Here is a 27,746-nt window from a genome sequence, read left to right on the forward strand (position 1 = left end):
AATCAAACAACACCTGTACAGTATATGCTCCATGCCCTGCCTGATCTTCCACTTCCCTGAAGCCAGCAGTCCAGCCCTGAAACACAGTAACAGCCATACATGGGAAACAACAGAGAGTAGAAGACTTAAATGGAATTAACATCCCAGAATTATATAAAAAAAACTGGAATTGGCAAGATTATTTTGTATCAATTGCCAGGAAAATGGATGCATGCTCCCTCCTCTTGGAACCATAGAATGCTAGAATAGTTTAGGTTGGAAAGGACCTTAAAGACCATCTAGTTCCAACACCCTGCCATGGGCAGGGACATCTCCCACTACTCCAGGTTGCTCAAAGCCCAATCCAACCAGGCCTTGAAAACTGCCAGGGATAAGGCATCCACAACTTCCCTGGGCAAGCTGTTCCACTATCTCTTTAATATCTCCAACTTCAACTTCTCCCTTTTCAGTCTGAACCCATTGCTCCTTGTTCTGTCACTACACTTCCTGAAGAAGAGTCCCTCTCTGACTTTGTTGTAGGCCCCCTTCAGATACTCTCAGGCCTCCATGCAACCTTCTCTTCTCCAGGCTCAACAGCCTCAACTTTCTCAGCTTTTCTTCAGAGGGAAGGTGTTCTAGTCCCCTTACCAACTGGACTTGCTGGGTCTCCAGCCTGTCCATGTCCCTCTGGATGGCATTCCTTCCCTCCAGTGTGCTGGTCACACACACAGTTCAGTGCTTTCAGTGAAGGGTTGAGGGTGCTCTGCTCCAGGCACTGCATCCTACCAGTCCTTTCCACCCAGGCTGGGAGACTTCCCCAGCTGAAGCCAGCCAAAGGCATTTATAGGTAAGGAGAAAGCTCTTAGACCTCGTCCTTACTGCCCCCTCCCATGTATCTGTGATAACCATGAATTACAAACCATGATATCCAGAAATTACATTATTTCCTTCCTTTCCTTCACAGCCTTTGCCTTCTACTCTTTCTTTTCACAGCTTCCCATTTCTTTTCTCAGTCAAATCCAATCTTCCTTCCTTCAGTCTCTACAGGAAAAGTGACCATAAACTTACTGGTTCACAACACTATCTTGAAAATGCATCAGGGCATACAAGAACACTTTTACTAGTCTTTGATTAATATATTTTCTTATTATAACTCTTTGGGTCTGCATCACTTGGGCCTTTACAATCTGTTCCACTCTACTCACAAAGCATCCTAGCTTAACTTGTCTGTATAAACACTGTGTGTCACTAGGTCATCTCAGCAGAAGTCCATGAGGCAGGAAGACAACACTTTTGTGTTTACAAGCATGATGTGTTTTATCTGTTTAACCAGATACTACCAAGTGTGCAGTCACAGTGACACCCAAACCTGTGAACCTTGCATGGAACAGATTATAGGTGCAGGAAAAAAGAAGTATATAACCAAAAAAATTTAGGTCTTGAATGCCTGGAAAGAGCATTACCACCAGAAGACTACCTAGATTTTTGTGTTTGGGGTGAGCTTTTCAATAAAAAGCTGCTTTCTTGGTAGGCATCCTGTAGCTATGCTGTAGCCTTTAAATCAAGAAACTTTTATCTTTTAGGGGTTATTCTTTCAACCTAAAATTTAATTTCAGGCACCTTCTTGTGCCTAGGTACAATAGCATTCCAAAAGAAACCTACAACTAGTAAAACAACATTAAAGGACACTTTTTTCTTATGTCAGAAATTATTTGCAAGTTAAAATGCATTTTATACTTACCCAGTTTTTTATTAAGAGATAATTTGGGGTTTATGTGAGCATTTCAATATTTCTTTCCCCCTTCTAAACTGGGAGGTTCTGTGGGAATTCTTGTTTTCTTTCTAAATCTTGGGTTTGGGTAGTCTGCTTTATTAAAATAAAGGCAGTCTAAAGAGCACTACCCATACAAAGAGCTGAAGGTCATTACCCAATTGTGCTCATTGTCTCATTACATGGTCTAATTCAGCAATGTGTTTTCTCCCTGGATGTGATAATTAGCTTTGTGTTTCTTTGTTTCTAACAAAAACGTAGAGATACTGGAATCTTTTAAGGAAACAGTGAATCATTTTGGAAGGCTGTGTGCAATAAGGGTCAAACTTATGACCCTTCCTAGTTCTTACAATTTCATGGCTTCACTTCCCAAAGCAATCTGCTCTTGGATCCATGCTTTTAGGAAAACAGCTCCTTAAAAAGTACGAGCACCAATAAACTGAAATTTTCTGGTGAGAAACGTCTCAATATACACATTCAGAAAATGAAATTTCATTCTAAATAAGCCACAAAATCCACAGAGAGACTATGTGTTTCCCTTTCCATAGAGGATTGAAATCATAGTAATATACTCCCAGCTTAATCAAGTTAGGGCCAGTATGTATACTGTAACACAGCCAAGTCCTGAAATCATTACCTTAAACCCAGCATACATGCTGAAGACTTTAGCAGCACACGCTGCCTTCAACCCCCATTGAAATCTGTAGATTCTTGTAGGGATGTTGGGGTTTTATTATCTCACAGGGTCAAGCTCTCAGTCCTTAATCAGGCAGGAATCCAGATGAGGTCCATGGGAGATTTGCCAGGGAAAGGACTAAATGGAGAGTGAGAAAGAATGACTCTAAACAAGTTGGGAGCAGATCTTTACACAGAGGAGAGCTTGGATATTGTATGCCTGATTCATAGGCAGTAATTTAGCTCATGCAGATGGCAGCCACATGTAAAGAGACTCCACCGTATATATCCTATACCTCCACCTCATTCTCACTGAAAGGAAAAAGGGCCATCAGCAGACAGGCATTAGTTCAATTACTTAAAATGTAAATTTTGACAGAACAAGTCCACTAACTAACCAAGATCTTCAAAACTGTTCAAGTAACATAAAGGGATATATATTCAATTGTAAAATAAAATACTTACTAACCTAGTATTCTTGAGGTTCTTTTCTGCCCACCAGAAATAAAACAACCACACACCAAATCAAAATCATTCTAAATGAAAAAGTAAAATTGCTCACTTAGGAAAGGTCTCTCCAAAGGCCATTTGCAACATCAGAGCTCTGAAATGAATCACTCACTAATGTATCTCTTTCCGTTCCCCCGAGGTAAATTCTGTTTAAGGAGTTTCTTACTAAATGCCACCACTCACTCATCTCCTTGCTATCTGGGCAACAACTAACACTTTTCTCACAACAGCCCTTCTTTCCTGCCAAAACACCAAAAGATTTTCTCCTCCTTGACTTCCTTTTGCTCATTTCTTCCCTTATTAAGCACATGCCCGGTGTGTTATTCTACAGGATTTCTCCCCATATAGTTCTACAAGGGCAAGTGAAGAAACAGAGAAGTGGTTCTACAAGAGTTAACTGATTCCACATTTTCCTAATGTACTGCCCAGCTGCTTGTTAGCTGTAACCAGAAGGAGCACGCACATTGGCAGTTAACTGCTAAATGCACTTTCAGAACTAATAAGAAGCTGAAAACAATTCAAGCTCTGGACATGAATACAGAGTATGCTCCCAGGCGAGCAGCAGATATAAAAGGAGAACTGAGATGGCCTCCACATGAAATCACAATGGCTTTTCTCCTCAAATAATCTTTTATTAACTTTTTTTTTTAAGGGAAGTTGGGGAAAAGAGTTTTAACTCAGGAAATACGTTATTTTGCCCAATGCTAATGTAGCCTTTATAAGGCATGCATCTTAGTATCATTGCTGCACAGAAAAAAGTCTCAGGGAACCTCAAAGCCGATTCAGGTTTCACAAAAATATAAAATGTTAACACGCACATCTGAAGTACTTCCCTTTCAGAGACCTCACAGGTGCAGAAATCCATCTCTCTGTATGGCAAAGGTTCAACTCCCATTTAAGGGCTTGCACAAGGGAAGCATGAGCCCCCTTGACAGCCGGCCATGAAGTACAGTTCCTTGATTTTTCCACTACAAGAAAACTCTTGTTGCTCCTTCTTCAACAAGCAAACAAACAAGACTTCAGGAATAAAAAATGCAGGTACATTTGTAAAAACTAACCACAAAACACTAACTAAATATAAAAAGCGTTAGATTGACAGAAGCTTTCTTGTCCCCTGACTTAACTGGAAGCAGAGACCTCAGTGAGCAGGATGGCTTTTTGCTTCCAATAAAAAGCACAACCAACACCACAGCCCTACATACAGGGTAAGCAGTGAGAAATCTTTCCATGAGACTTTCAAAGTGACTTGGCAACATTTAGAACAGCACTATTTGTTTTCAAGTACAATCAGTAAAGGACAGCGTTATTCAGAAAACAGTCACAATATCCTGGAACTTACTAGATGCAAAATAACTTTGCAGTGCAGTCAGCAGTCTGAGGGGCCTCACGCACAATTTGCAAGCTTTCAAACAGTCCCCCAGAAAGGTGGGGGAATGAGTAATCTCTCTTCCTGCTAAACATTCAAAAGTACACATAAAAGCTATCACTGAGTCAGCACTTGGTGGTGGCAATTCATCTGGTTTGCTGGGATTTTTAACAGCCTGAAAGTGGCCACTGCTATACATCTTACATGCCTTTTTAAAGTTACTACTATTATTTTTGTAGAAGAAAATACCATGTAAGCAACCAATTTCTGTATATTTGTAATTAGGAGGCAATATCAGGTTTTGATTAGGGCAAAAAAGAAGAGCTAGGGACTGAAAAAAACTTAGACGTTAAACAAGTAGCATCTTAGTACAAACAAACAAAGAAACTAATGCGCGACCCGGTTAAACTATAGGTTGGGTAGAGTTTAACGAGGTTAAATGTTTCAGGCTTTCACTTTGTAGCATAACACACTGACTGTGAAGGGTTCCAGCTCCGAGTCCAGAGGAAGACTGTTGCCTCTCATTTATTCAATAGTCTTCACATGAACAGCATAGAAGTTTTAACATTGCATTGTAGAGTGGCACATTTCCTTTCTGTAATGTATTGCATATCACTGTGGGAAACTATTGGCAAACCCTTGTTATGGGTAGAGTTACATAAGTTACATGAACAAAAAAAGTGCTTCTGTCAGCTTTTTCATGTACTTTTGGGTAAGGATGTATAGCTGTGCCAGTAAATCAAATCATTTTGTTGCCATATATTCCAACTCTGACAGGCTGTTTTACTTTGTGGTTATGTCTGACTGTGCCATCAGGTGAACCACAGATCAAGTTACTCAAAATACTTGAACAATACTTCGATACTCCACTTCTGTAGGAGGAAATTAATTTTTGACCTAGTACAAACATGAGCTGCTGCAAAAAAGGGAGGCTCCACTACCCCTGCCACACACTTTCAAGGGTCCCTTATTTGCTCTAGCAATCATGATGGTTCAGAGAGACCCAGCCACTTCTAGGACTTCAAAAGCTCTCATGTAAGCACACAGGAACCTGGTTGAAACTTATTCTTCCCATCAGTGGACCAGCAGTTTAAATTCATTGAATGGAATGGAAGTTAACACCTATTCTTTCACTAATACCTCATGAGATCTGTGACAATTTACTGGTCATACAATGCAGAAGTAGGCTTAACATCGCACAGCAAGACACGTTACTTGGTGAATCCTGCTTCAGAAAAGCCACCACCCCCTACTGACTAACTGAAGCACGGTATCAACATCTTCTAGTGGGACACAAACAGCCGAATAACAAACATCCCCATTCCCTGCCCCGAGGACAGAACAGACCTGGCTCAGGATCAGAGAGAGCCCAGGCAGAGCAGTTCCACAGGCCCACTACTCACAGCCCCACCACCAGTGCCACAAGCTTGGCTAGAAAAGAACCAAGTTCTTGTTGAGGGCAAACCACCTTTTCTCTGGCTAACAAGGCTACGGTAACTAATTTAATATATTCCAAAATACAGCACAGAAGTGTACTCTCATCTACCGATTTTTCAGTTGTGCTTACTATTAACCATTAACAGTTTAGTTAATACCCTTGGAGAGTTTGCTGCAGTTTTCATTCATTGTAAATGCAGAGACTCAATATGTCACCCATTACACACTGTTCAGCCATTGTATGAAAAAGTGTTTATCTTTAAGGCTTCCAATGTAACCACACTGTTGTATTTAAATGTTCTTTGAGATCATCCAGGATATTACGAAGATGCTTGTTTAAAAATTCTCTTCCAGCTGCTCTATGTGTATATTAGGAGCATTACAAAGGCATCAAATACTCATTAGTGATGAGATCATCCTAACTAAAAAAAAAACCAAAAAACCCCAAAAACCATACTAATACACATCTTTGATACAAACAATTACAGTGACATATTGAACACGTGAGGAAGAAAACAGCCCCAAGTAAAGAGGAGAGCAGAGAGCACACTCATTGCAGGCTCCTACTGAAAGTGAGCAATAGCATGATTTCCCTTCACTGGCACAACAGCCCTTCTACAGCAGGTTATCACTAACTCTCTCTCCAACTCCACCAGCTATGGTCTATTTAACAAAATAGCGCTGAGAACCTAACAAGTGGCAGCTTTGAAGAAAAAGCAAACAAACACATGTGTCACCAGTGAAGACGGAAGACCAAAAGACTTGAGAACACGAGTTTTTGTTAATGCTTCAGGACATGAACCCTTGGATTAAATCCATTAACAAAGAGGACCTGTGCAACACCATCTTGAAATTTCTGCCAATAAATCCTCCTAGACATAAGGCTATACAACTGTATCAGGATCAGACACCTACTGACTGGCTTAGAATAAGATTAAAGGGAAGAAGACACAGCTACATGGTCTCAACATGAACCTGTTCTCTCTGCAGCACCTGTAGCCCACCTAGTAGCAAACTGAATCCTCAAAAAAGCATTCCAGCAAGAGATGCCACCAGGGAGTAGAGGGACACCAGTATACAGGATAGTTCCTTCCAAAAATTTAAGGAAAGCAACTGGAACAAGATGACAACACAGGTATTAGAACTGAACCAGATCAGTCAGTAATTAGATCAGTCAGCTAGTACCAAAAATGTTGATTACTCCAATTAAATTACTTCAGTCCACTAGGCCAAAACAGCACTGATTCATTGCTCAAAATTCCTCCTGGGTAAATCCTGATTTCACTCCACTTTTTCTTTGAGCAATCTTGTCAAATCAGAGACAGTTGCATGAATGCTTGACCTATAAAACTATCTGAAGTGCATTATTATTTGTCTGGAAAAAGAGATAAAATATATTCTAGGTCTCTTCAAGGCAGGGAAAAAAGCAAAATCCAACTAGTTCTTTGTTAGCAACTTTTATTTGAAATGTTTTAGACAATATTTTTGGTTAATCCTTTACATAGTGCTTGTGTAATGTTGAAACAAACAGAAGAATAAGCTGGTTTGGTTTTCTCCATGTACGAGATGATTTTACACCACCATTAAGCAATTCAATACTCAGAACTGTTTAATTAGAATTCTTTTCTCCTGAATCATATCAATAAAGTTGAATCCAGTCTAGTATTTGTAAGAGCTGACTTGCAAGGCTCTTGCTGCAAACATACTTTTGAGATCCAGTAAATGTATCAGAGACCTAGAATTAGGAAACCTTAATTTTTAAAATTGTTTTATTCAAAATCAAAGTCTTAAACGTTATTTTATCTTGGGCATGAAACTGCTGAAAAAAACCCCTAGCTTTGCTAATTTCAAAAAAGAAAAAAGATTAAGAGAACACAAGTAACACAACCAGATCTATTTCAGGGTTGCTTTTATTTTTCTGTTACTGACATGAAGCATTCCTTACTCAGACATTTCAGTTAGTTTTTTTTTCCTTGGTAAAGAAACCATTTCTAAAGTCAGATAACTGTCTTTTAACAGGAGGCACTATAGAAGCATTTGTCAAGTATTACAATTACAACAATTCTAACCTTCAGAAAAACCTCAGAGACCTTCCTGTGATGCGTACTTGGGCTCTCTTACCTCTGTGATGGTAAATGTGATCACAGAGATCAAACATCAGCACCAGGAAGATGAAAATGAATGCAGTGAACAATATGGCCATGAGCATTATTTTACCAAGAAAAATAACTACTGCTGGCCTAGTTCCAAAAAGCAACTGAGACAAGTAATCTCAGAAGTTTTCTTGCAAATTTACTCAAATACCTATTACTTCTTCAGCTTGAAGGTGAACATATCCCACAGAAAAATTAATTACTGCTTTGAACTCATTAGCACTAAAAACAAAATTTTGCCAGACTGATCTAACATTTTAAAGTGGAAGATACAGAAATCTGGCAAATTTTACAAATTATACAGTTAAAAAAAAAATCACCTCCAAATTCAAAGTCTAATGCAGGAAACTGAACTCACACCTTAACTTGTATCATGTTAGTGAAACCATGCATGGGAGTTAATGCAGTTCTAAATGTTGTTCTAAGTTGTCTCCCAATGATGCAAGAAAAGATTCACATTTCATCTGAAAATCATTTTTGGTACAATCACAGATTTCCCACTCCTTTCCTTTGGTATGATGGATTCTACTGCCTTCAAATATAGTGATTTTTTTTTTTTTAAATAAGGATAACTGGTAGAGTAAAAGAAATAACTCCATGAGTTAAGACACTTCTCAGAACACCATAACTTATCTATGACTTGCCAAAACGTCAACCACCTTGTTCCTTATCAGAGATTGCAACAAGCCTCTGCAGTTCAGCATCCCTGAGTCTAAAAACAAGCAAAACAGGCAAGAAGTCTGACAGTTCCTTTAATAAAACCTTTGCCATTTTCATACCTCCAAAAAGGGCAGGGGGAAGTTTTGAAGGATTACCAAGATATCAGCAGTTAGCAACAATGTGATCCACATGACTTTAAAGCAATTAGGTTGGCTCTTCAAACAGGCCTGCATGGAAGATGCCAAGATTGAACACACCAGTTTTACATACTCAGTGACCAAGACTGAGAAATTAAATAACTCATGAGGAGACCACAGACAAAGTCACAAATCCAGACACAAGCCTTTCAGTCAAAAGCAGAGGCTCATAGACTAGCCCTAGGCATTTCACACAGCTACGGCCATCGGGCATGGGGACTCCACAAGGAGAACAGGTCCAGCTGCCGGTGCAGCATCCCTGTACTTTCCTTCAGGAGTCCCTGCTCATGGCTGAGGCACAGCTGGAAGGAGCTGCTCTGACAGCCCACAACTCACTCCACCTCCCTCCCAAAGGCCTTCAGACACAGCTTTTACATTCAGTCACCAGAGGATGAACACACACACACATACATCACACAGGGCTGCTGTGCCTTGGCTGTATGAAGAGTGCACATCACTCCAAGGGCAGAAGACTCCCCCATGGTCCTCAGACACAGCAGCACCTGTCCAGCCATGCCCTGAGGCACAGACAGCTTTTATGTTACAGAGATGATGTTTCCCAGGGGTAAACAAATTGCTCATTTGGACTAAACACGCACATGCACCAATACATAAAGTGTGTGACACTGCTTTTCAAGTCTTCGTCTTCTACAGATTTCCTTAAAGGAACTCCAAATTTGCAAACCGAACTATGCTAAGCTACTTCAGCAATAGCTACATTCTCAAATAAACTGTTCACCTTTATCCACTTTCATACAATTCCTGAAGCCTGAAGAAACGCCCAGGCATTGTGAGACACTGTCCAGTCACTCCTCCCTGATTTTTACATATTAATGAAAGGCACACATTCTTGTGAAGGAAAAAATTCATTTTTACATAGCAGCTAGAATCAAAATAACTTGAGCATCTCTAGCAGGATATACATATCACTGCTCCATTCAAATTAAAAGTAATAGCAAAGAAAATATTTATTCTAAAACAGATTGCATCCATCATCCTTTCCAGACACAAGGCACATTTGGTGATCTAGGAAATGAAGAGGAAAATGAGGGAAAATAACCATAAAAATAGATTCTTCACTCACTCTTGACTCCAAGTGTTAAGGAAAATACATTAATTTATAATTCAAAAAGAAAACAGAAAAACCCACCACCAAAACACCAAACCTGCTTCAGATGAAAGCAAACTTTTTCTGAGGAGATAAAACAGCAATAAACCTTACATACGTTTCCTTCACCCAGCCCCAAATCCCTTTACTTGTTACTTCTTCGCTGCACTAGTTCAATAATGAGAGTAATGACATTTGCAGTTTAGTTATTTCCATCCCTGACAGGTAAAATCCCTTTTTTATTAAATGCCTATTAGTAAGTCTCACAGTGTGGAAGTTGCCAAAAAAAGGAACAATAGCTCCATCTTTTATAAAGTACACTTACAAAGAAAAGCACATTGTGCTTAAAGCACCTGCACTTCATAGCATTATTAAAAAGCTTTGCTTTTGTCACCTGGGGTCAAAATTTATCCTTGGTGAAATTCCACTGACTTAAAACAAGTTTACACCAAAGAGGAATCCAACTCAATGCCTTCAGGTAATGAAACATGGTACAGTCTTTGTGCTAAATATATTTTTTTTTCACTCCAAATTCATCTCTCCTATGACTCACAGCCTAAGGGACCTCAGTTCTTTTTGTCATTAGCTACAGTGGATGAAATTATTTCTCTTCCTTGAGAACAAAAGAAATAAATATATGTCACTATATTTTCTCTACACTGTAACATCACAAGCAGTAAAATACTGGCATTGAAACATACAAGTATATTTCAGTGGAAGTTGCTTAGAAAAGAAAGATTTGCAGAAATTCAATGCAGTTTTCATGTGAAAATAACAACTGCTTTTCCAATAGCAGATATTTCATTTCTTGTTGAGACACCCCAGGATCCCTTTTGGGAATGCTGGGTATGGAGTGAAGTCTAAGGCACGTGAAGTCTAATTTTTAGTTAACTAAATATGTACTTATCACATTCTTACTAATCAAAGGGATCGAGGGTTCATGTAACTTGTAAGACAAATGACAGATGGAAAGGCTAAGAAAGAGTTAATAAGGGCCTGCAATACAGAAAGGATATTAAAAGATCTACAAGCAAAACCTCAAGTCCCAATTCCCTTCAGAAAACAAAAGAATTATTTTTAGCAAAGTATTTATAAAATAATTATGCAAAGCTTAGAACTTGTTAAAGGCAAGTTTTTCCTTAAAAAAAAAACAAAAACAACTTGAATAAGTTTCCTTACAAAGACAAGGATTAATGCCATTCCCCATTCTGTGCCATAAAATTTTCCTCAAAACTACTTTTCATCAGTGGAGTTCCCCTCCAGAGAGCCTCACTAACACTGCCACTTGCCTGCATCTACACAATGCCAGTACTGCATTATGGGCTTCGTATTTCTGAGGATTCCTTTGGCATCACCTAGAGTCAGTTTGAGTCCAAGAACCAGATATTCGTGTTTAGTGATAAATGCTCAGGTTCAGCAAACACTCAGCTGTTCTGCTGAATCAGAACCCACAATCCCACATCCTACTGCTCCACACAGGAGCAGAATTCTACTGAAATTCAACTGCTTTTAGCTTGAGAGCCTTGCTGATACAGGAAAAATGAAGTCTGGTCAGTTCAAGCCATTCCAAGTCTGTGGCACAATTACCTCTTTGAAAAGACATAGCCCTTCTCTGTATCCTGACTCTCTAAATTCTTCAGAATTTTTGTGTGGGTTTGGAAGATAAAAAAACCACTATGTATAAAGTACATAGAAATGGCACAGGATTTGACTCAATTCAGTTGCTGAAAGACAGACAGATGACAAGATTAAAAATATAATTTACAAAGGAACAGATCATCATGCAGCACAAGAATGCTGAAAACTAAACTGGAGGACACAGATTTATTCTAGCTTCCCAGTTTTAATCAGTCTTTGTATTTAAAGTGCTCACTTAAAATAATATACTGCTTGAAAGGTACTATGTTTTGTGTGAAATTAATATTAACTCTTAGGTATGTTTTGGCTTCTCAAAGTTGTCACAGAGCTCATTGGCACAAAGTTAGGAATTCATAATTTGATTCCCTATCAGATAAACATGTGGTATTAAGATGTTTCAAATCAACCATTAGGGTGCCAAAGGAATGAAAAAATTAGAACAATTTCCACTTTTAATAGCCAATACTGGTTTCTTATTAGTATTTCTCAGAACTCCGGGCATGTTAGCCTCCCCTGAAGAGCATGGGCATTCCCTTGCAGCCTTTCCAACATAGCACAGCACATGAACCAACCCTCTGCTCCTCTCATTCTCTGAGACAGCAAATCTTCAAATGTTCTGAGTGCTGGTTCAGCTCATCCTCAAAAGTGTGAACACTCCAACCATAAATGGATAGGAACAGGTGATTTCACACAGCAGGTAGAAGTCAGTTGATTATGAGAAAGACGTGAAGGGAAAAGGAGGTAGAGAGAGAAATCCTCATCCATTCAAAAGCTGCAACCAGCCTGTGCTTTACTTCAGTACTAAGAATTCTAGATCCAACCTCTGTTCTCATCCTCTAAACACAATTTAAACAAAAAAAACTCCACACTTCTGGAAACAAATACTTTGGGGAAAGAAAAAAAATTAGTCTAATTACATCTGGGAAATACCCAAGTAGAAGGAAATTTTAACTCCTAGCATTAATTTCCTTTTTTTTTTTTTTAGATCACGTCCTTCACCTTCCAGTGGAAGGTTTTTCTACTACATTTTGAAGAAGCACATATTGCTTTTGCAAACACAGGTCAGGGAAAGTTCATCTTTTTAAAAAAAGAAAAAGTAGATGTCATGACAAGGCCTGTTTCTTCCTGTTGTTCCACTTATTAACATGGCACACATCACCACCATATCTGGGGGGCACAGATCCAGAAGATACATGAGTTTGAAAGTGAAGTCTTATTGAAAATGAAGCACACATGCTCTAAACAGTGCAAGATTACTTATAAGAACAAGTATGTAAAAAGAAAAAAAAAAAGCTAGGATTACAATAGAGCGGAGAACCAAGAAGTAAAGAGCTGTGGGAAGAAAACCATAAAGATGGACCTAACGAGCAGATAAACCAGTAAATTCAGTATTACAGAAAATAGGTAAATTCACCAATATATCTCATTCTTACAGTGCCTTCATCTGCCTGACCACAACCATGAAACTCTGTCATAAGGAGAGAGGTGTCTACAAGTCAAGCATAGGCAATGCTAAGTATCAGGGGAGTCAAAGTAAAGTGAACACGGCTCTATGGGCAAATTCTGGTTGCTACTAGATGCCACAGCTGTGTTGCTTTCTCAGCAGCAGGAATGATTTGCACCAGGAGAGATCTACCCCAGAGGCTGGAATGAGAACCTTTGACCAGTGCAGATCCATAGGCTGTATCACCCTTTTGTCTTCTTTCTAGCTGTATAGTAATGCAGGAAAGGAAAAAGGAAAAATAGAAGCTAAAAAATGCTCCTATTCCTTCACAGAAGGACCCGTCTTGTAGACCTTGGCCCTCAAGGTCTAGAACAGCTATGCATTTCAGTTGTCCTCTAAAACATTTTAAGACATGCATCATGCAGCCAACTGCACTAATTTGGCAGCAAGTAAAATAAATATGTTCCAGCCTTTGATTTAAGCCACATTAGGACAGAATATTTTTGCTCCAAGATTACAAAGCCAGACTAATTTCAGAGGTTATCCAAGGCTTGCATGAATGTGTGCAGTTCTGAGTATTTGTGTGGAGTTCTTACTGCAGGTTGCCAGACCTTAATTTAATCCCACTTCAAAAACTTAATTCCTTCAGTTGGGCAGATAGCTTGCCAGCAGTTTCACTCCATCCTGCCTTGGACTTTTCATGAAGTAGAAAAATCTCAGAGTAATCAAGCTTTTCTTTGCCATCTTTTTCTGTCCAATTAAAGCTGGATAAATGAAAGCTTGTAAGAAATCCACGTACAAGACGAAAGCAAATCAGATTCAGATTAAGCATTTAGTTACATACATCCAGGTAATATAAAGAGGTAGAAAAACAGGCAAATATTCTTTGAATATTTATATAGACCATTTTCAATGCAGTTAGTGAGGTGCAATCTTTAAGCTATTAGCTTGAAAAACATGCAGGTCTGTGACTCATCTTTGACCATCCATTTCTGTACATCAGGTTGTGTAACTTCAAGGTATCGGGGGTTTTTTCATATATTTAAAACACTAGCACATTCAAGAGAAAGAATAGCAAAAAAAAAAAAAAACAACAAACAAGACAGATTCTGTCTGGAAGCTAGCTTACTTATACCTGAAAATACAAGAATGCTGAAGCTATTGTAATGTCAGCAGCTCCCCAAAGCAGTAGTAGCAGTTTCAGCGTAGGACTGGGAAACAAAAGCAAAGTGCTCTGCTGCAGCAGCCTCACTTCTTCAGAAACAAAGAGCAGGCTGGAAAAAGGCTCAAATGCATGAAAATCAATACCCTAGGGAGGTGGCATGCTGCCCCCTGCCTCCCCCAGGCTCCACCACAAGCAAGGGATTTTATTTATACTTAACTTTATTTAGACTTCTCATTTTATTTATACTAGTACATTAGTGGTTCAGGACTGAAAGAGCATGGGTCCTGTGTGCTGGCAACTAAAGAGCCAAGGTTGCAGTGCCCTGCCCATCCCACTGACCAGAGCTCAGGGGACTGCCAGCTTTTCACTCAACTGGAACGCGTTGCTTGCTCCCACCTGCTCTTCACCTACAGACACAAACTCCTGGCATTTAAAGTATAACTGCTTGCATTTAAAGGACTCAAGATCTCAAGTTGCAAAAGCTTTATCTAAATAACCTTCAGAGAGCTGTCCTTCCTCGGTTTTAATTATATCTGCCTAACATCTCTTTCCTCTTCATCACAGTACATTGATTATTGCTCTTATCTCACTGTACTCATTATACTCTGTAAAAGGATGTTATCTAGTTGTTCTCATTTAGAATTCATTGAAAAAATTAAAAAGCATAATAGAAAACTAAAATATACAGGCAGGTACAGCCAGAAACCACAAAGACAGTGCTCCCTCACCTTCCCCTAACAAACCATGACCCTTCCTACTCCCTTCAGCTAATTTCTTCCCATGCAGACAGAGGGAAAATCAGTCTCCAAGAAAGAAAGAATTCGAAACTAGCCCTCCTCCAAGCAGGGTGCTGGACTAGACTTCCAGAGGTCCTTTCCAGCCAAAATAATTCTGTGACTCTACTTATGAATAAGCATCTGATTGAATCCAAACCTTTTTGAGAGTTTGTTTCAAGACTGTTTGCCAGAGAAAAACACAGAATTGGGGAGTAAAAACCAAAAAAACCACAATGAATTTCAAGACAGACATGTCACGTTTTCTGAACATTGAATAACTTTTTAATAGTAATACTGTTTAATAGCACTTTTAAATCAGTGGGTTTTAATTAAAGCTGGTGTTAAGAGGTAAACTGACTTGATTGCAAGCATTCTCCTCAGCAGCAAAACAGAATTATGGTAGTGATCAATTAAAAAAGCTTTTCTTTTCTGCACTGGCACTTCCTTGTAAAGCAGATTTTTACACATCTAGAATGATACAGATTTGCTCCAAGTAATGGCTCTTCTCAGCCAAGAGCAGCACTGATGTCCTCAGCTCGAGCCGCAGACACACTCAGACACACCCTGCACTGCTCAGTCTGTCTGTAATGAAGCTATTGCAAAATGTCAGCATCACGTACTATTAAACAATCGAAATTACTAATGTTGGATGGATGCCTTCTAGGAGGTCAAACCCAGAGAAAGTCCCACAAGGCTTGAGGGCTTGAAATAACATAATTTTCCATGCTGAAGATGAAATGAAGCCAAATTGTAACACATTTAATTGCTCAGCCCTGTCTCTTCCAAAGCTGGTCATCTTTTCCACAGTGAGGACATCTCAGATTTAAGCAAGCCATCTGTCCACTGTCCACTTTTCCCACTGTCTCATTTTGACTGACTGTATATCCACTTGGCCTCTTCTCCTAAGACACATGCAGTATACAAGCTGGACACATAAGAGGCTTCCCCTTGCAACCACAGAAATAACTTTGACAAACAAACATACTGAGTAGAATCACTTCAGTGCTTGAAGAAACAACAGAATAAACTAGGTACTTGAACTCCACAGATCTTTCCTTTCTCTGTCACAAGTTATTGCAACATCCAGCTTTTAAAATCCCCAGCTAGGCCAAAATGTGGGACAGGAACAGTCCCCTTAAATGGTGATGCATGTTCCCAACCTACAAGGACTCCATTAACACTGACAACTCTTATTAAAAGGTTTTTGCAATCATCACTAATGCCCGACTATAAATCAGATTAGACAACTTCCAGGAATGACCTAGGTGAGGTTTATCCCAATAAGGCAGGAAGGATGGACAAACTCAGTGACCTATTATGAACCTTTCTGGGATTTTGTCAGACATATTTTATCAAGTCAAATAATTGGGGTTTAATTCCAGATTATAGGTCTTAGAGGCAGTATGGAGCTGAGCTGGTACACCCTTTCAGCCCAGCTCTGTTAGAGAGACTCTAGCAGCCTCAGCTCTACCAGCCCAACCCTGCACCTGGGGAAATAAACCCAGTCTCTTAACAGAGCCAATAGTTCATCAGGTTGGCAGAGCTACCCTGGTTCCACTCCCAAAGACTTCCATATTAACCCCTCCTTTACAATACATGTGCACCATGCAATTTTAAAAAATATATAGGTAAATAACCCAAATAATTTACATTACTACTGCAGTTCTTAAATTATTTTAAGAGTGAGCACAGATGCAAGAAAATATTCTTATAGGAATGGCATTGTTTCTCACATCATATATGATGCAATTATGATCACAATAATTTTATAGAAAACCTTGACATAAACAAACTTTAGCTGACCTACTTTTTTCAGCATGAAAATTATTTCTGATCAACAATTCTAAATATGTACAATCAGTTACACCTACCTGCAGCTGCAAAGCACAAAACCATCAAAGCAAACACAGAAGTCACACAACTTGACGACATTTTTGTAAATGCTGCCTCTTAAATCAACTTGCTTTGTGGCTCTTCATGTAGATTGACTTTCTTCGAAATTTGTCGTGGAGCTTTGAAATCAGATCTTCTGAACTTTTAATTGCCTACAGAAAGAAGTAAAAATAAGTTTTAATACAAATGCAACTTACAGAAATGTTATTTGATATTTTAAATTATCTCCCTTGTAAGAAGAGAAACAGAACTCTTTCTTGAAGGACTAGTAAGGGAGTGCATTTTCTATTGCCAGATACCCTAGGTACCAACAATCTAGTACTCTTCCCCCTGTATTTCAGTACTTCTTTGCAGATGCTGTTCCCTTATATGTTGTACAAGTTAGGATCTGCCTGGAAGTGAGGTCCCAGAATCCTCTCTGTCAGCTAATACTGAAATCCCACTGAAGACTGCCAATGGTACTCACACCCTCAGACATGTTTATTTTAAGTGTTCAGAATTTCTTTGGGACATATAAACATTTGTTTGCTTAGTTACCTGCTGCTACCTTTATTACAGCATGGAGAAATGTTTCATACATGCTCTAGCTGGTTGACATGTAAATTGATAAATTTAACTCATCATTTCCCAGTATGAGAAATCCTGAAGACTTTTCAACGTCACTTGAGACTAAATAGAAACATGAAACTGCTCAGAATCTTTATTTTAACAGATTTCAAGACATGATATACCAGGTCAGTTAAACAGTTCTTGTGTGCTATGCTAATAAATGACAACACAGCTGATGCCTGTAAGCCTTACAAACATTGAAAATTACGACCCCAGAATTTGCCACAGATTTTGGCAGGGAAATGCTTAAGCAGAGCCACAATATCCTCTCTCCCACCTTTTTTTTTTACTCTACTCTCAGTCATCTAGATGTCTAGAATAAGATTATAGACCAAGGACATAAAGAACCAGAAAGCTGGTATTGTGCCTTGGGGAGCAGATAACACACGGAGCCTTGTCAGCCACTAACACTCACCATAAAGCAATACAAGAAATCGCAAACCCCCATCATGGGACTAAGTGATAGCAAAATGCTGAGTCAGGATCAGAAAATCTGAACTGTGGCAACATGAATATCATTTAAAAGGTTCTTGCTGACATTAAAATGGAATGAAGTACAAGAACATACGGTCAGATTCTGTTATATAGTGTGTGCCATGCTGTGCACCAGCAAGAGTCTGCTTAACAAAAACCTGCACCAAGACCAGAAGTCCTGGGGCTACGAGGAAACTTAAGGAACTCTTCAGCAGCATTTCTGCACGGACTATTTGGCAGGGACAACACTGCCCTGTGTGCAGGGAGCTGCATCTACACACCTCAAAGGGCTGTAAGGCCCAACTCCAGCACCCAGCTCCTGGAACTTCCAACTGGTCTGGGCAGTGGCACAGATCCCACTGGAAGAGGGGAGCAAAGCTCAGGAGCAGCTCTGCAGGCTGCTGAGAAGAGGCACACACACACATCTGCAGGACAGCATGTATGGGTGAGCAAGGAGTTGACTGTCACAGCATGGGGGCTCATGCAGCGCCTCTTCAAGTTCAGTGGCCCACTGAGTAAAATGTAAAATGCACTTTTGGCAAAATGGCAAGACATGACAAATACTGAACATTATTTGGGAAGTCAAATATAAACTGGAATAATTTGCTGCTATTTCTCTAGAAGAAACCTAACTCTACCTGGTTATAGTATTTGGCTGCTAGTTCAATTTTTAAATGCTTCCATAAAGAAAAAGTATCAAATAGAGAAAATAATGAGGTTTCTAGTCAGTGTGATCTATACAAGACCACCATAGTGTTCTGCAAGATGTCATATGTGCAAACAGGCAATGAAGAAATATTCTGAAACACAAGTTACTGATGTACAGCCATATCACCAACAACAACAAACACAAGAGAAACCAGAAAAAGAACAACTACAGCACATATGCTAATATATCAAATAAGAAAACACAAGATATGACTTGGATCACTCTTCCATCTGCAAAAACCTCTCATTCCTCAGTCACAGTTTTATAAGGCACCAAGTTGTGTTGAAACAGAGAGCATAGGGAAAGAACTAGAAAGAAATGACATTTAGAATCCCATTCTGACAGGAGCATCTAAATATTAAAACGTCAAGTTTCAATTTGACTTGGATGAAAGTCTTTTTGAAAAAGGTAATTTAAAAGGCAGAGAGAACACGCTGACATGTCCATCTGTAGGAGTGATTTGATTCCTACCACAACCCACTGACCAATAATGTTTCCAAGGTGCAACTCAGAGCTGCCGGTATGTGATTGAACAGCCCTAAACTTCTATCCTGATTCTGTCAGTCCATGAAGGGTGAATAACAGACTTGGAAGAGCTTTCTGAAGAGTGAGCTCACTTGCTTGAAGACAAACACTCACAAACTTAAAAATGAGGGCAAATAAAATATCTAACAACATAAAAAGGTGACAAACTGACCGTGAGCTTCATGAATTTAGGATGAATGGCACCCAAACTGTCAGCTCCACAGCTGGAATTTAAGCCAAAAGACAGACAAAACCATTACCAATAACTCATTTAAGATTAAACCTACCAAGTAGGCAATTTGTCAATATTTTGCAAAATCTGATCACATGTGACAGGAATCAGCTACCAAAGCTGCTATTAAGTGATCACCTGACAGTACCAATCAAACAGACCAACAACAACAAGAAAAAGTGAGAAAATTAAGCTGTGGTGGAAAATCTGCCAGATTTTGCTTCAGTGCAAGACCTGCTGTCACTAGAAAAAAAAAGTAAAATCTGCAAACTAGGAAAAGTAGGAAAAGCCAGTCAACACAACAGGAAAATAATTCCTTTGAAACAAGAGAAGTGTGCAAAGGGATAAGAAACTTAAACTATTAACCCAAGAAGTAAACACAACTGCTAGTCAACTTGACATTCAAAAGAAATATCCAAGAGAATCATCTTTTCCTTTGGGGTATATCTGGGTGGCTATTTTTGTAAATGAGATCACAAAAGGGCATATTAAAAGTATAACCAAAAAATCCTCATGTGGAAGAGAAAGAAGACACGAGTGTTTTGGGTTTATTAAATATGTTTTCACGCCAGTGCTTTGTACTACAACAAGCTGCAAGGAAGGCTGGCAAAAGAGGGCTTCTGAATCAACACCACTGAAAACTCTGGGGTCATTTTCACTGAAATCTGCTGTTGTAAAGGCCACTAACCCTGGTAAAAGTGAGGGTCTAAAAAGCAAAAAGACACTGTCTTCTTGAGAAATATTTATGTGCAGATAGAATCAGGAATATGTGCTGCTGGGAACTTCAGGAAGAACCTGACTACTAGTAGCTTTTATTAGGTTTGAAAGAGGACTGGGGAAATGGAAGGAGAGGAAACACAGTTTGAAGTGTTTGAAGTACGTACGGACAAACAGAAGAGAAAGCATGAAGTTCTCATTTGGTTTTAGGAGCCTCTGATGTCCATGAGAATTTTGATGCTCAAAGCTTAGCTAGAACCCAGTGAAAAGCATGGTGCTTTTGAAAGGTACCAAAGGGCTGACTAGAAGGACAGATCTCACTGCTATGCTAGGGGACAACAAATGCTCCTTAATTTAGTGGCGTTTAAAGCAATCTACATATGTTAGAGCCAGCAGCAGACAAAACACAAATCACATGAGTGCACTACTGTTTTCTCTCTGCCTTTCACTAACAAAAATGGTTTTCTTTGTAAAAATCTGCTACTCATCTTCCTCAGAATGGCAGTCTTTGGATTTTTTTAAAGCTAGCCTTTGAGTTAAAAATTCACCTTTAATATTGGATAGAAAAATTCACAGGTTAGAAGCATGATGCTTACTCTTAAAAAAAATCTTTCCCTACAGATTTTCCAGTTCTTCCTGACAGGTACTCCCAGACCATAAAGCTCTGTGGTCTATGGATGGCTTGTCACTAACAAATTACATTCTGCACTGTTCTGCCACTAGCAGAAATGTATTCACTCCCACACCAGCCTAATGCTCTCAAGAAAGGGGATGGGACTCTGCTCTAAAGTGTTTGAAGAACTATAAATGGAAATAAATAAGTGTACACCCTGGGATTAGGCTCAGGCTTCAGGACATTTGAGCACCTTTCCACTCAGCCCAATCCTGTACTTCTAGCCAAGTACCTATTATGTAGGAGTCTTCTTGAAATCAGCAGTCTCCTTAGTTTCAACTTTTACACACTTTTCTTTTCTTGGTAAATTTATTTTTGCTTACTTCTTCAAAGCTTCTCTGCCCAATCCAACCTGCAGGTGGTTTCTGTTTCCTACTAAAGTCTTCTCTGGCATAGGAATTTGCCACAATTCTTGCTGAATTAGAATCTTATTGTTTAATTTACCCCTTTATTTCTCTTCCCTTAAGCCCTGTGCCCAACAGCCACGATCTGTTTCATTAATCAGCACCTACCTTTCCCATAGAAGTTCTTCCTCTGCCTTAACTCTATCTTTCTTCTTGTCTAAACTTTTCCTTTACTGCCTGAAGAATAACTTCCACTTCCTCTCCTCCTTATCAGCATGGACTCTGGTAATTCCGTCCTCTTTCCACGCGTGGTGCCAGAGGTTGCACAGCTCTCTGCAACACTGCTAACAAACACTTCTCTACCAAAGCAAGCCAAAAATCTTCCTCCTCTAAGTCACATCACAAGTACCAACAAAGTGAATACAAAGTAAACGGGGATACTTGAGTCAAACCAGCAGGATCTGTCCCTTTGTGTTGTTTTGCCATAGCAACATGAACCCAAGTTTCTGGGCCATCCAAGGCTGCCTTCACAGCCAAAGCTTTTTCACTTTTTGTTTGCTTGTTTTATGCCTGGCAACCATTTCACTTATTCAACTGGCTTTTCTTCCATTTGTCCAAGTTGCTTCCCTATGTACATGCAATGAATACATGCATGCTATGTGTAAGTAAAAAAAGGCAGTAATTTGTAATCAAGTACACCCAATCTCAAGTAAAAAAAACCTCACCAATGGTTAATTATTTGAGTAGTTCTATAAACTTAGGAATAGCAAGAGAGTTTATTTATAATCCTACTCAAATTAAAAAAGCATTTTTGAAGACTCTCTTATTAGCTGACATTTATCATATCAATTCTGCATGATGTGTGCACATACAACCTGGAAAGCTGATTAACAGGATTAGCAAATGTTCGTGTGGAATTGAAAACTTGTACATATTTTTAAATGCCTACGTCCAAGGCATACACACAAAGTCCCACCATTCAGAACTCAAAATAGTAACTTATTCATAAACTGTAAGGGGACAGATTCTGGCTTAGAAACAACAAAGTGGTTTCATTTCCAGGGAATATAGGAATAGCAGTAAAACTAAAAATCCTGACATATCTTAAAGCCCAGGGAAAAAGTAACTCTGATGTCCTGCAGTTCACATGCTGCTGTGCTTGTAATGGGACATTTCAACAAGTCACAGTTAAAGGCTATGGGAACTGGAAGAGTGCCAAAGGAAGATGTTTTATGCCATTTAGTAATTGTGCCCCTCTATTCCATGTGATTTTTGTTTTAGTATTTTGTTTATTTATTTTCTTGTTAATGTATTACAATGTAGCCTGCCAAATTACAGGAACAAAAATATACACAAATGAGTCCAATAAAAATGTGAAACCATTCCACCTATTTAGTAACAGTATACTGTTACTGAGAGGGATTTTGTTACCTGGTACATATTTTGCCTACAGCTGGAATGAAGCTCCAGTTCAGACGGGGGTGTCTACTCTCAGTATCATTTCATAACCAACTTTCCCTTCAGCTTCATAACTTTTTATTTAATTTTATCTGATTTTATTGTTGTGAGTTTAGAGGACACTAGACACTGCAAGTTTTAGCTGAATAATACACTGCAAAATGCAGCACAAAAGTAGGAGAGAGTTTACAGAAACAAGACAAAAATCATTCTGTTACATATTCCCAGGACTTCACTTCCCCCAAACACAGGGAGGCATGCAGCTAAATCTTCCTAGGCTGAGGGCAAGGTTTTGCTTACCAAGTGTAAACAAGAGAACAGTCCCTTACAGGATCAGGATGCAGGAGGGTTTCAATACATGGAAGGGAAGGAAGTGCATTCGGGCATCTTTTAGTGGAAGGAGTACACAAGGTTTCAACAAGGAGTAGACTGGAACAGATTGCTTTCTGACAACAGCAGAAATTCCTAGAGGTTACTGAACCTCTACAGGAGGAAGCACAGATGGCACTGCAGACAGAGTTTAACAAGACCAACACCCCACAAGTAATTTGAGTACCAAATCAGAATTTTTTTACTTTATAATAGAGCCCTCAGGACTTCCTACATCTGGACATCTCTAAGAGGAGCGGAGAAAACAAGAGGCTGGGATGCTGTACAGCTCACACTGAATCTGCAATCTCATAGCAGCTTTGGCCGTGGATTTTCTGTGCAACTCACAGCTACTCTATTCTGTCAAAGGCAAAAAAAGTCATAACAGGACCTCACCTTGGCCAGAGCAGTACCCCCTTCACACCTGCCTCAAAGTCAACACTACTTTGGGCATTCTGCTTCCAACTTCTAGCTGAAAGACAGACAAGAAAACTCACTGATCTTCCCAGGGAACACCAGCAGCACAATTATATGCCATCTTCCTGATATACAGTAATTTCACGACTATAAGGCGCACCCTTTTGACTAAAATCTCCCCCCAAAACCGGAAGTGCGCCTTATAGTCCGGTGCGCCTTATCTGATCTACAAAGTTGCAACATTTGCCACCCCGGAAGTGAGAGCCCGTCGGCATCGGGGCCGCCCCCGCGCGGGGCGGACGCGCCGGCTTCGGGGCCGCCCCCGCGCGGGCCGTCCCGCCGGCATCGGGGCCGCCCCCGCGCGGGGCGGACCCGCCGGTATCGGGGCCGCCCCCGCCGGCATCGGGGCCGCCCCCGCGCGGGGCGGACCCGCCGGTATCGGGGCCGCCCCCGCCGGCATCGGGGCCGCCCCCGCGCGGGGCGGGGCCGCCCCCGCGCGGGGCGGACCCGCCGGTATCGGGGCCTCCCTGCCGGCATCGGGGCCGCCCCCGCGCGGGGCGGACCCACCGGCTTCGGGGCCGCCCCCGCGCGGGGCGGACCTGCCGGTATCGGGGCCGCCCCCGCCGGCATCGGGGCCGCCCCCGCGCGGGGCGGACCCGCCGGTATCGGGGCCTCCCCGCCGGCTTCGGGGCCGCCCCCGCGCGGGCCGTCCCGCCGGCATCGGGGCCGCCCCCGCGCGGGGCGGACCTGCCGGTATCGGGGCCGCCCCCGCCGGCATCGGGGCCGCCCCCGCGCGGGGCGGACCCGCCGGTATCGGGGCCGCCCCCGCCGGCATCGGGGCCGCCCCCGCGCGGGGCGGACCCGCCGGTATCGGGGCCTCCCCGCCGGCATCGGGGCCGCCCCCGCGCAGGGCCGTCCCGCCGGCATCGGGGCCGCCCCCGCGCGGGGCGGACCCGCCGGCATCGGGGCCGCCCCCGCGCGGGGCCGGCCCGCCGACATTGGGACGGCTCCCTTGCGGGGGGTGTTAAAGCCGCAGGAATCGGATCGGCTGCTGCGCGGGGGGGGGCGAAAGCCGCAGGGATCGGATCGGCTGCTGCGTGGGGGGGGCGAAAGCCGCAGGGATCGGATCGGCTGCTGCGCGGGGGGGGGCGAAAGCCGCAGGGATCGGATCGGCTGCTGCGCGGGTGGGGCGAAAGCCGCAGGGATCGGATCGGCTGCTGCGCGGGCGGGGCGAAAGCCCCCGGAAACACGGCGGCCGCCGCGCGGGGGGGGCAAAAGCCCCCGGAATCACGGCGGTCGCCGCGCGGGTGGGGCGAAAACCCCCAGAAGCACGGCGGCCGCTGCGCGGGGGGGGCAAAAGCCCCCGGAAACACGGCGGCCGCCGCGCGGGGGGGGGCGAAAGCCCCCGGAATCACGGCGGTCGCCGCGCGGGCGGGGCGAAAGCCCCCGGAATCAGGGCGGCCGCCGCGCGGGGGGGGGGTGAAAGCCCCCGGAAACACGGCGGCCGCCGCGCGGGGGGGGGCGAAAGCCCCCGGAATCACGGCGGTCGCCGCGCGGGTGGGGCGAAAACCCCCAGAAGCACGGCGGCCGCCATGCGGAGAGGGGGAAAACCGCCAGAATCGGAGCGGCTGCCACGCGGGGAGGGGGCAAGCAGCTGGAATCGGGGCAGCGGCGGCACGGGGCAAGCCTGCCGGCATTGGGTCACCCGGAGCGCCAGGGAACTCCCGGAACAGCGGGGCCCTGGGGATGCTGCACGGAGCGGCGGTGGGCATAGCCCGGCCCTGCCGGGTACAGGCAGGCCCGGGAGCCAATGGCTGCCGGATTGAGGCGGGGCCTCGGCCAGCAAGCGTGCGGGAGGAGCTGGGGGCGGAGCCTCGCTGCAAAAAAAAACCCGGTGCGCCTTATAGACCGGTGCGCCTTATCTGATCTACAAAGTTGCAAAATGTGCCGGCTCCCGGGGGGTGCGCCTTATAGTCCGGTGCGCCTTATGGTCGTGAAATTACTGTACATTAAGAAAGTAGAGGGAAGAAAAAAAAGCAGAGATTACTAGAAACATACATGCATAAAAACATGGCAAACCAAGAAATCTTAAATGTGCATTTAAATAAAACTAAAGTTCCCAATTAACCAGTAATATCTCACCACAACCAAGAGGAACCACGCTCACGTTTTTTAAATGGAACTTGCTGCTTCTGAAAAGTTTACCCTAACACAAAAACAATAGAAATAGGAATCTTCACGCTCACCAAGATCATCATAACTTGCATGAAAAAACATCTCTACAACCTTTCCTTCTCATACTTAAATTTCTTTGGACTAATTACTAACTTTTTTATTGTTTCTAATTGGAAACAGAATAGGTTTCCTGGCACTGGACTATCTCACTCTTCACAAACACAGTAGCAGCCAACAACTTCACACAAATTTAATTTATCTTAAGTTTTACTTGGCTGAGTTTCTAATTGCACACCTAAACTCACCAGATAACAGCTCTAATGTACCTATCAAGACAGATATAACCCGAGGGAAGGCATCTCTGTGGAACTGAAGCCACAGCAGGATGGAAAGTTACTAACAATTCAGCAAGGCTTCTTCCACTCATGGTAAAAGATTTCAGCAAATTACTGTTAATGAATGCTTGGTGCTGTTATTTATTTCAAGACAGTTGCAAAACCTTAGGATGGCATCTAGAAATATTCTACCAAGAACCTTCCTACCAGGAAAAAAAACTAAAATAGTCACTGGTGGATTTTAAATCTTGAAATTAGCTCTACACATTTAGAAAAGTAGTTTTGAAACCTTGACCTATAAATACCCTGAAACTGTCTGGGTTAATTGTGAGAAACCCACAAAGAGTATGATGAAAAGCAAGACTACAGCATTAAACGTAAATTCACTGTCAAGGATGCAATCCTCTTTGGGAAGGGCAAAGCAAGCAAAAAAAAGATAGTAAATAAGTGAACAGGATTGAAAATCAGCACTTCCCCTTACAGGGGAATTGGATGAGGGGATACAAACCAGCCCTCCTCACAACCATGGGCAGTTAGATACTACAAGAAGTAAATTAACAGGCTGAAATATTAACTACTAGGTATTTGAAAGTTAACTGCATCCATTATCAAACCCACATTCTGGAACAAAGTCAAACAAAACAGAACAACAAAAGAAACGTGTCTCTTGGTCTCTAGAATAAGGTAAACTAATAGGCAGGCAGATTAATAGATTATTTCTTTAGGATGCTAAAGAAGAATGTAAGATAAATACATTTACCAAAAGTTAGTTGTTAGCCACTAAACTTTCAGCAGCACATCTTACAGATAGGAAACTTCTCCCATACAAATAGGAAAGTCCTAGAAGTGACACACAGTTAAAGGAATGAGTCAAAAGGAGTTTCTCTTTGTGTAGGGGTATCTACCCTTTCACTGTCGGTCAGATAAATGGTATAATTCCATTTGTTCAGCAGAAAAAGACATTCAGGTTGAAGCAAATTTTTTCCATGATTTTTTTTTTTATAAGCACTTCGCTGGGGATTTGTTTCAGACAAGGTATGAGCCACTAGCATGTTCCACTCAGAATGAGGATACACTCCCATAAAGTCTTTACTATTTAGAACTTCCTTTAGTTATTTTACATTAAATATATAAATTACAACTGTAAGAAAATACTTGGGCACATATATGGGGCGAGGGGACAAATTCCTGTAGTCCTATAATAACTTGTGCATCTTTCTGCCAGGGGAAATTGCTGCACCTCATCACTGGAGTGAACCAAATGACCAGAATTACAAGTATTTAGAAACATTGGTGATTTTAACTGCTGGAGGGAAGAACTAATCTACTGCGGAACACAATACTGGAAGAATGACTTGGTTCATTAATGCAACAGGTTTGTTACAAGAAAAGGCTCATTTCTTCAAATACCACAACAGCTGCTTTGTAAAGTGGAACAGAATTTTGTTTCATTCAAATCATTGTCAAAAACAACATATCACACGTGTGTTAAAATACTATCATAGCTCTTAATCACACAGTGTCCAGTGCAGCTATAGTCTAGCAACTTACTTGTCAAATGGAAGGCCAAAGAGGACATATCAGTCTTCAATCCACCTCCAGCATTCTTGGCAAAGAAATACCTGAATTCAGCAAATTTATTCTACACAGTAAGCTCATTAGATACTTTGGGATTATTTTATTGTCCCTGATTCACACAATATAATTTGCCAGTTTCCAATAGAAAATGCCTATGCTTACAAAGGAGAATCAGAAAAAAAGTGATTTACCATTATTCTGCAGGATCACTAACACCACCTTATGTATCACACCCCTATTGCCTTCTGTGCAGAAAAACAACCTCTACACAGTAGCTCTATAATTAACTTGTTTCAGACCCAAGACCTCTAGATAAGCTATTCTCCTGCAACTAAACAGGTCTCTTGCAAGGTCACAAC

General features: G+C 41.6%; 1 protein-coding gene across 2 annotated transcripts in view; it reads right to left on the reverse strand.

Annotated features, from left to right (window-relative positions):
• Nucleotides 1–27,746, reverse strand: part of TGFBR3 (transforming growth factor beta receptor 3) — a 116,417-nt gene that overhangs the window by 84,325 nt on the left and 4,346 nt on the right. The window contains exons 1-2 of one of the 2 annotated variants that reach the window (XM_033067534.2): nucleotides 21,224–21,451; nucleotides 16,751–16,924 (exon numbers count right to left, since the gene is read on the reverse strand). In XM_033067534.2, the coding sequence (XP_032923425.1) occupies nucleotides 16,751–16,811 (61 nt within the window). In that variant the 5' untranslated portion in view covers nucleotides 16,812–16,924; nucleotides 21,224–21,451. Of the gene's footprint in view, nucleotides 1–16,750; nucleotides 16,925–21,223; nucleotides 21,452–27,746 lie in introns of those variants that run through there. The other variant, XM_033067533.1, reaches the window with a different exon arrangement.

The sequence above is a fragment of the Catharus ustulatus genome, chromosome 9 (assembly GCF_009819885.2).
Source record: "Catharus ustulatus isolate bCatUst1 chromosome 9, bCatUst1.pri.v2, whole genome shotgun sequence".
Classification (NCBI taxonomy): Eukaryota; Metazoa; Chordata; class Aves; order Passeriformes; family Turdidae; genus Catharus; species Catharus ustulatus.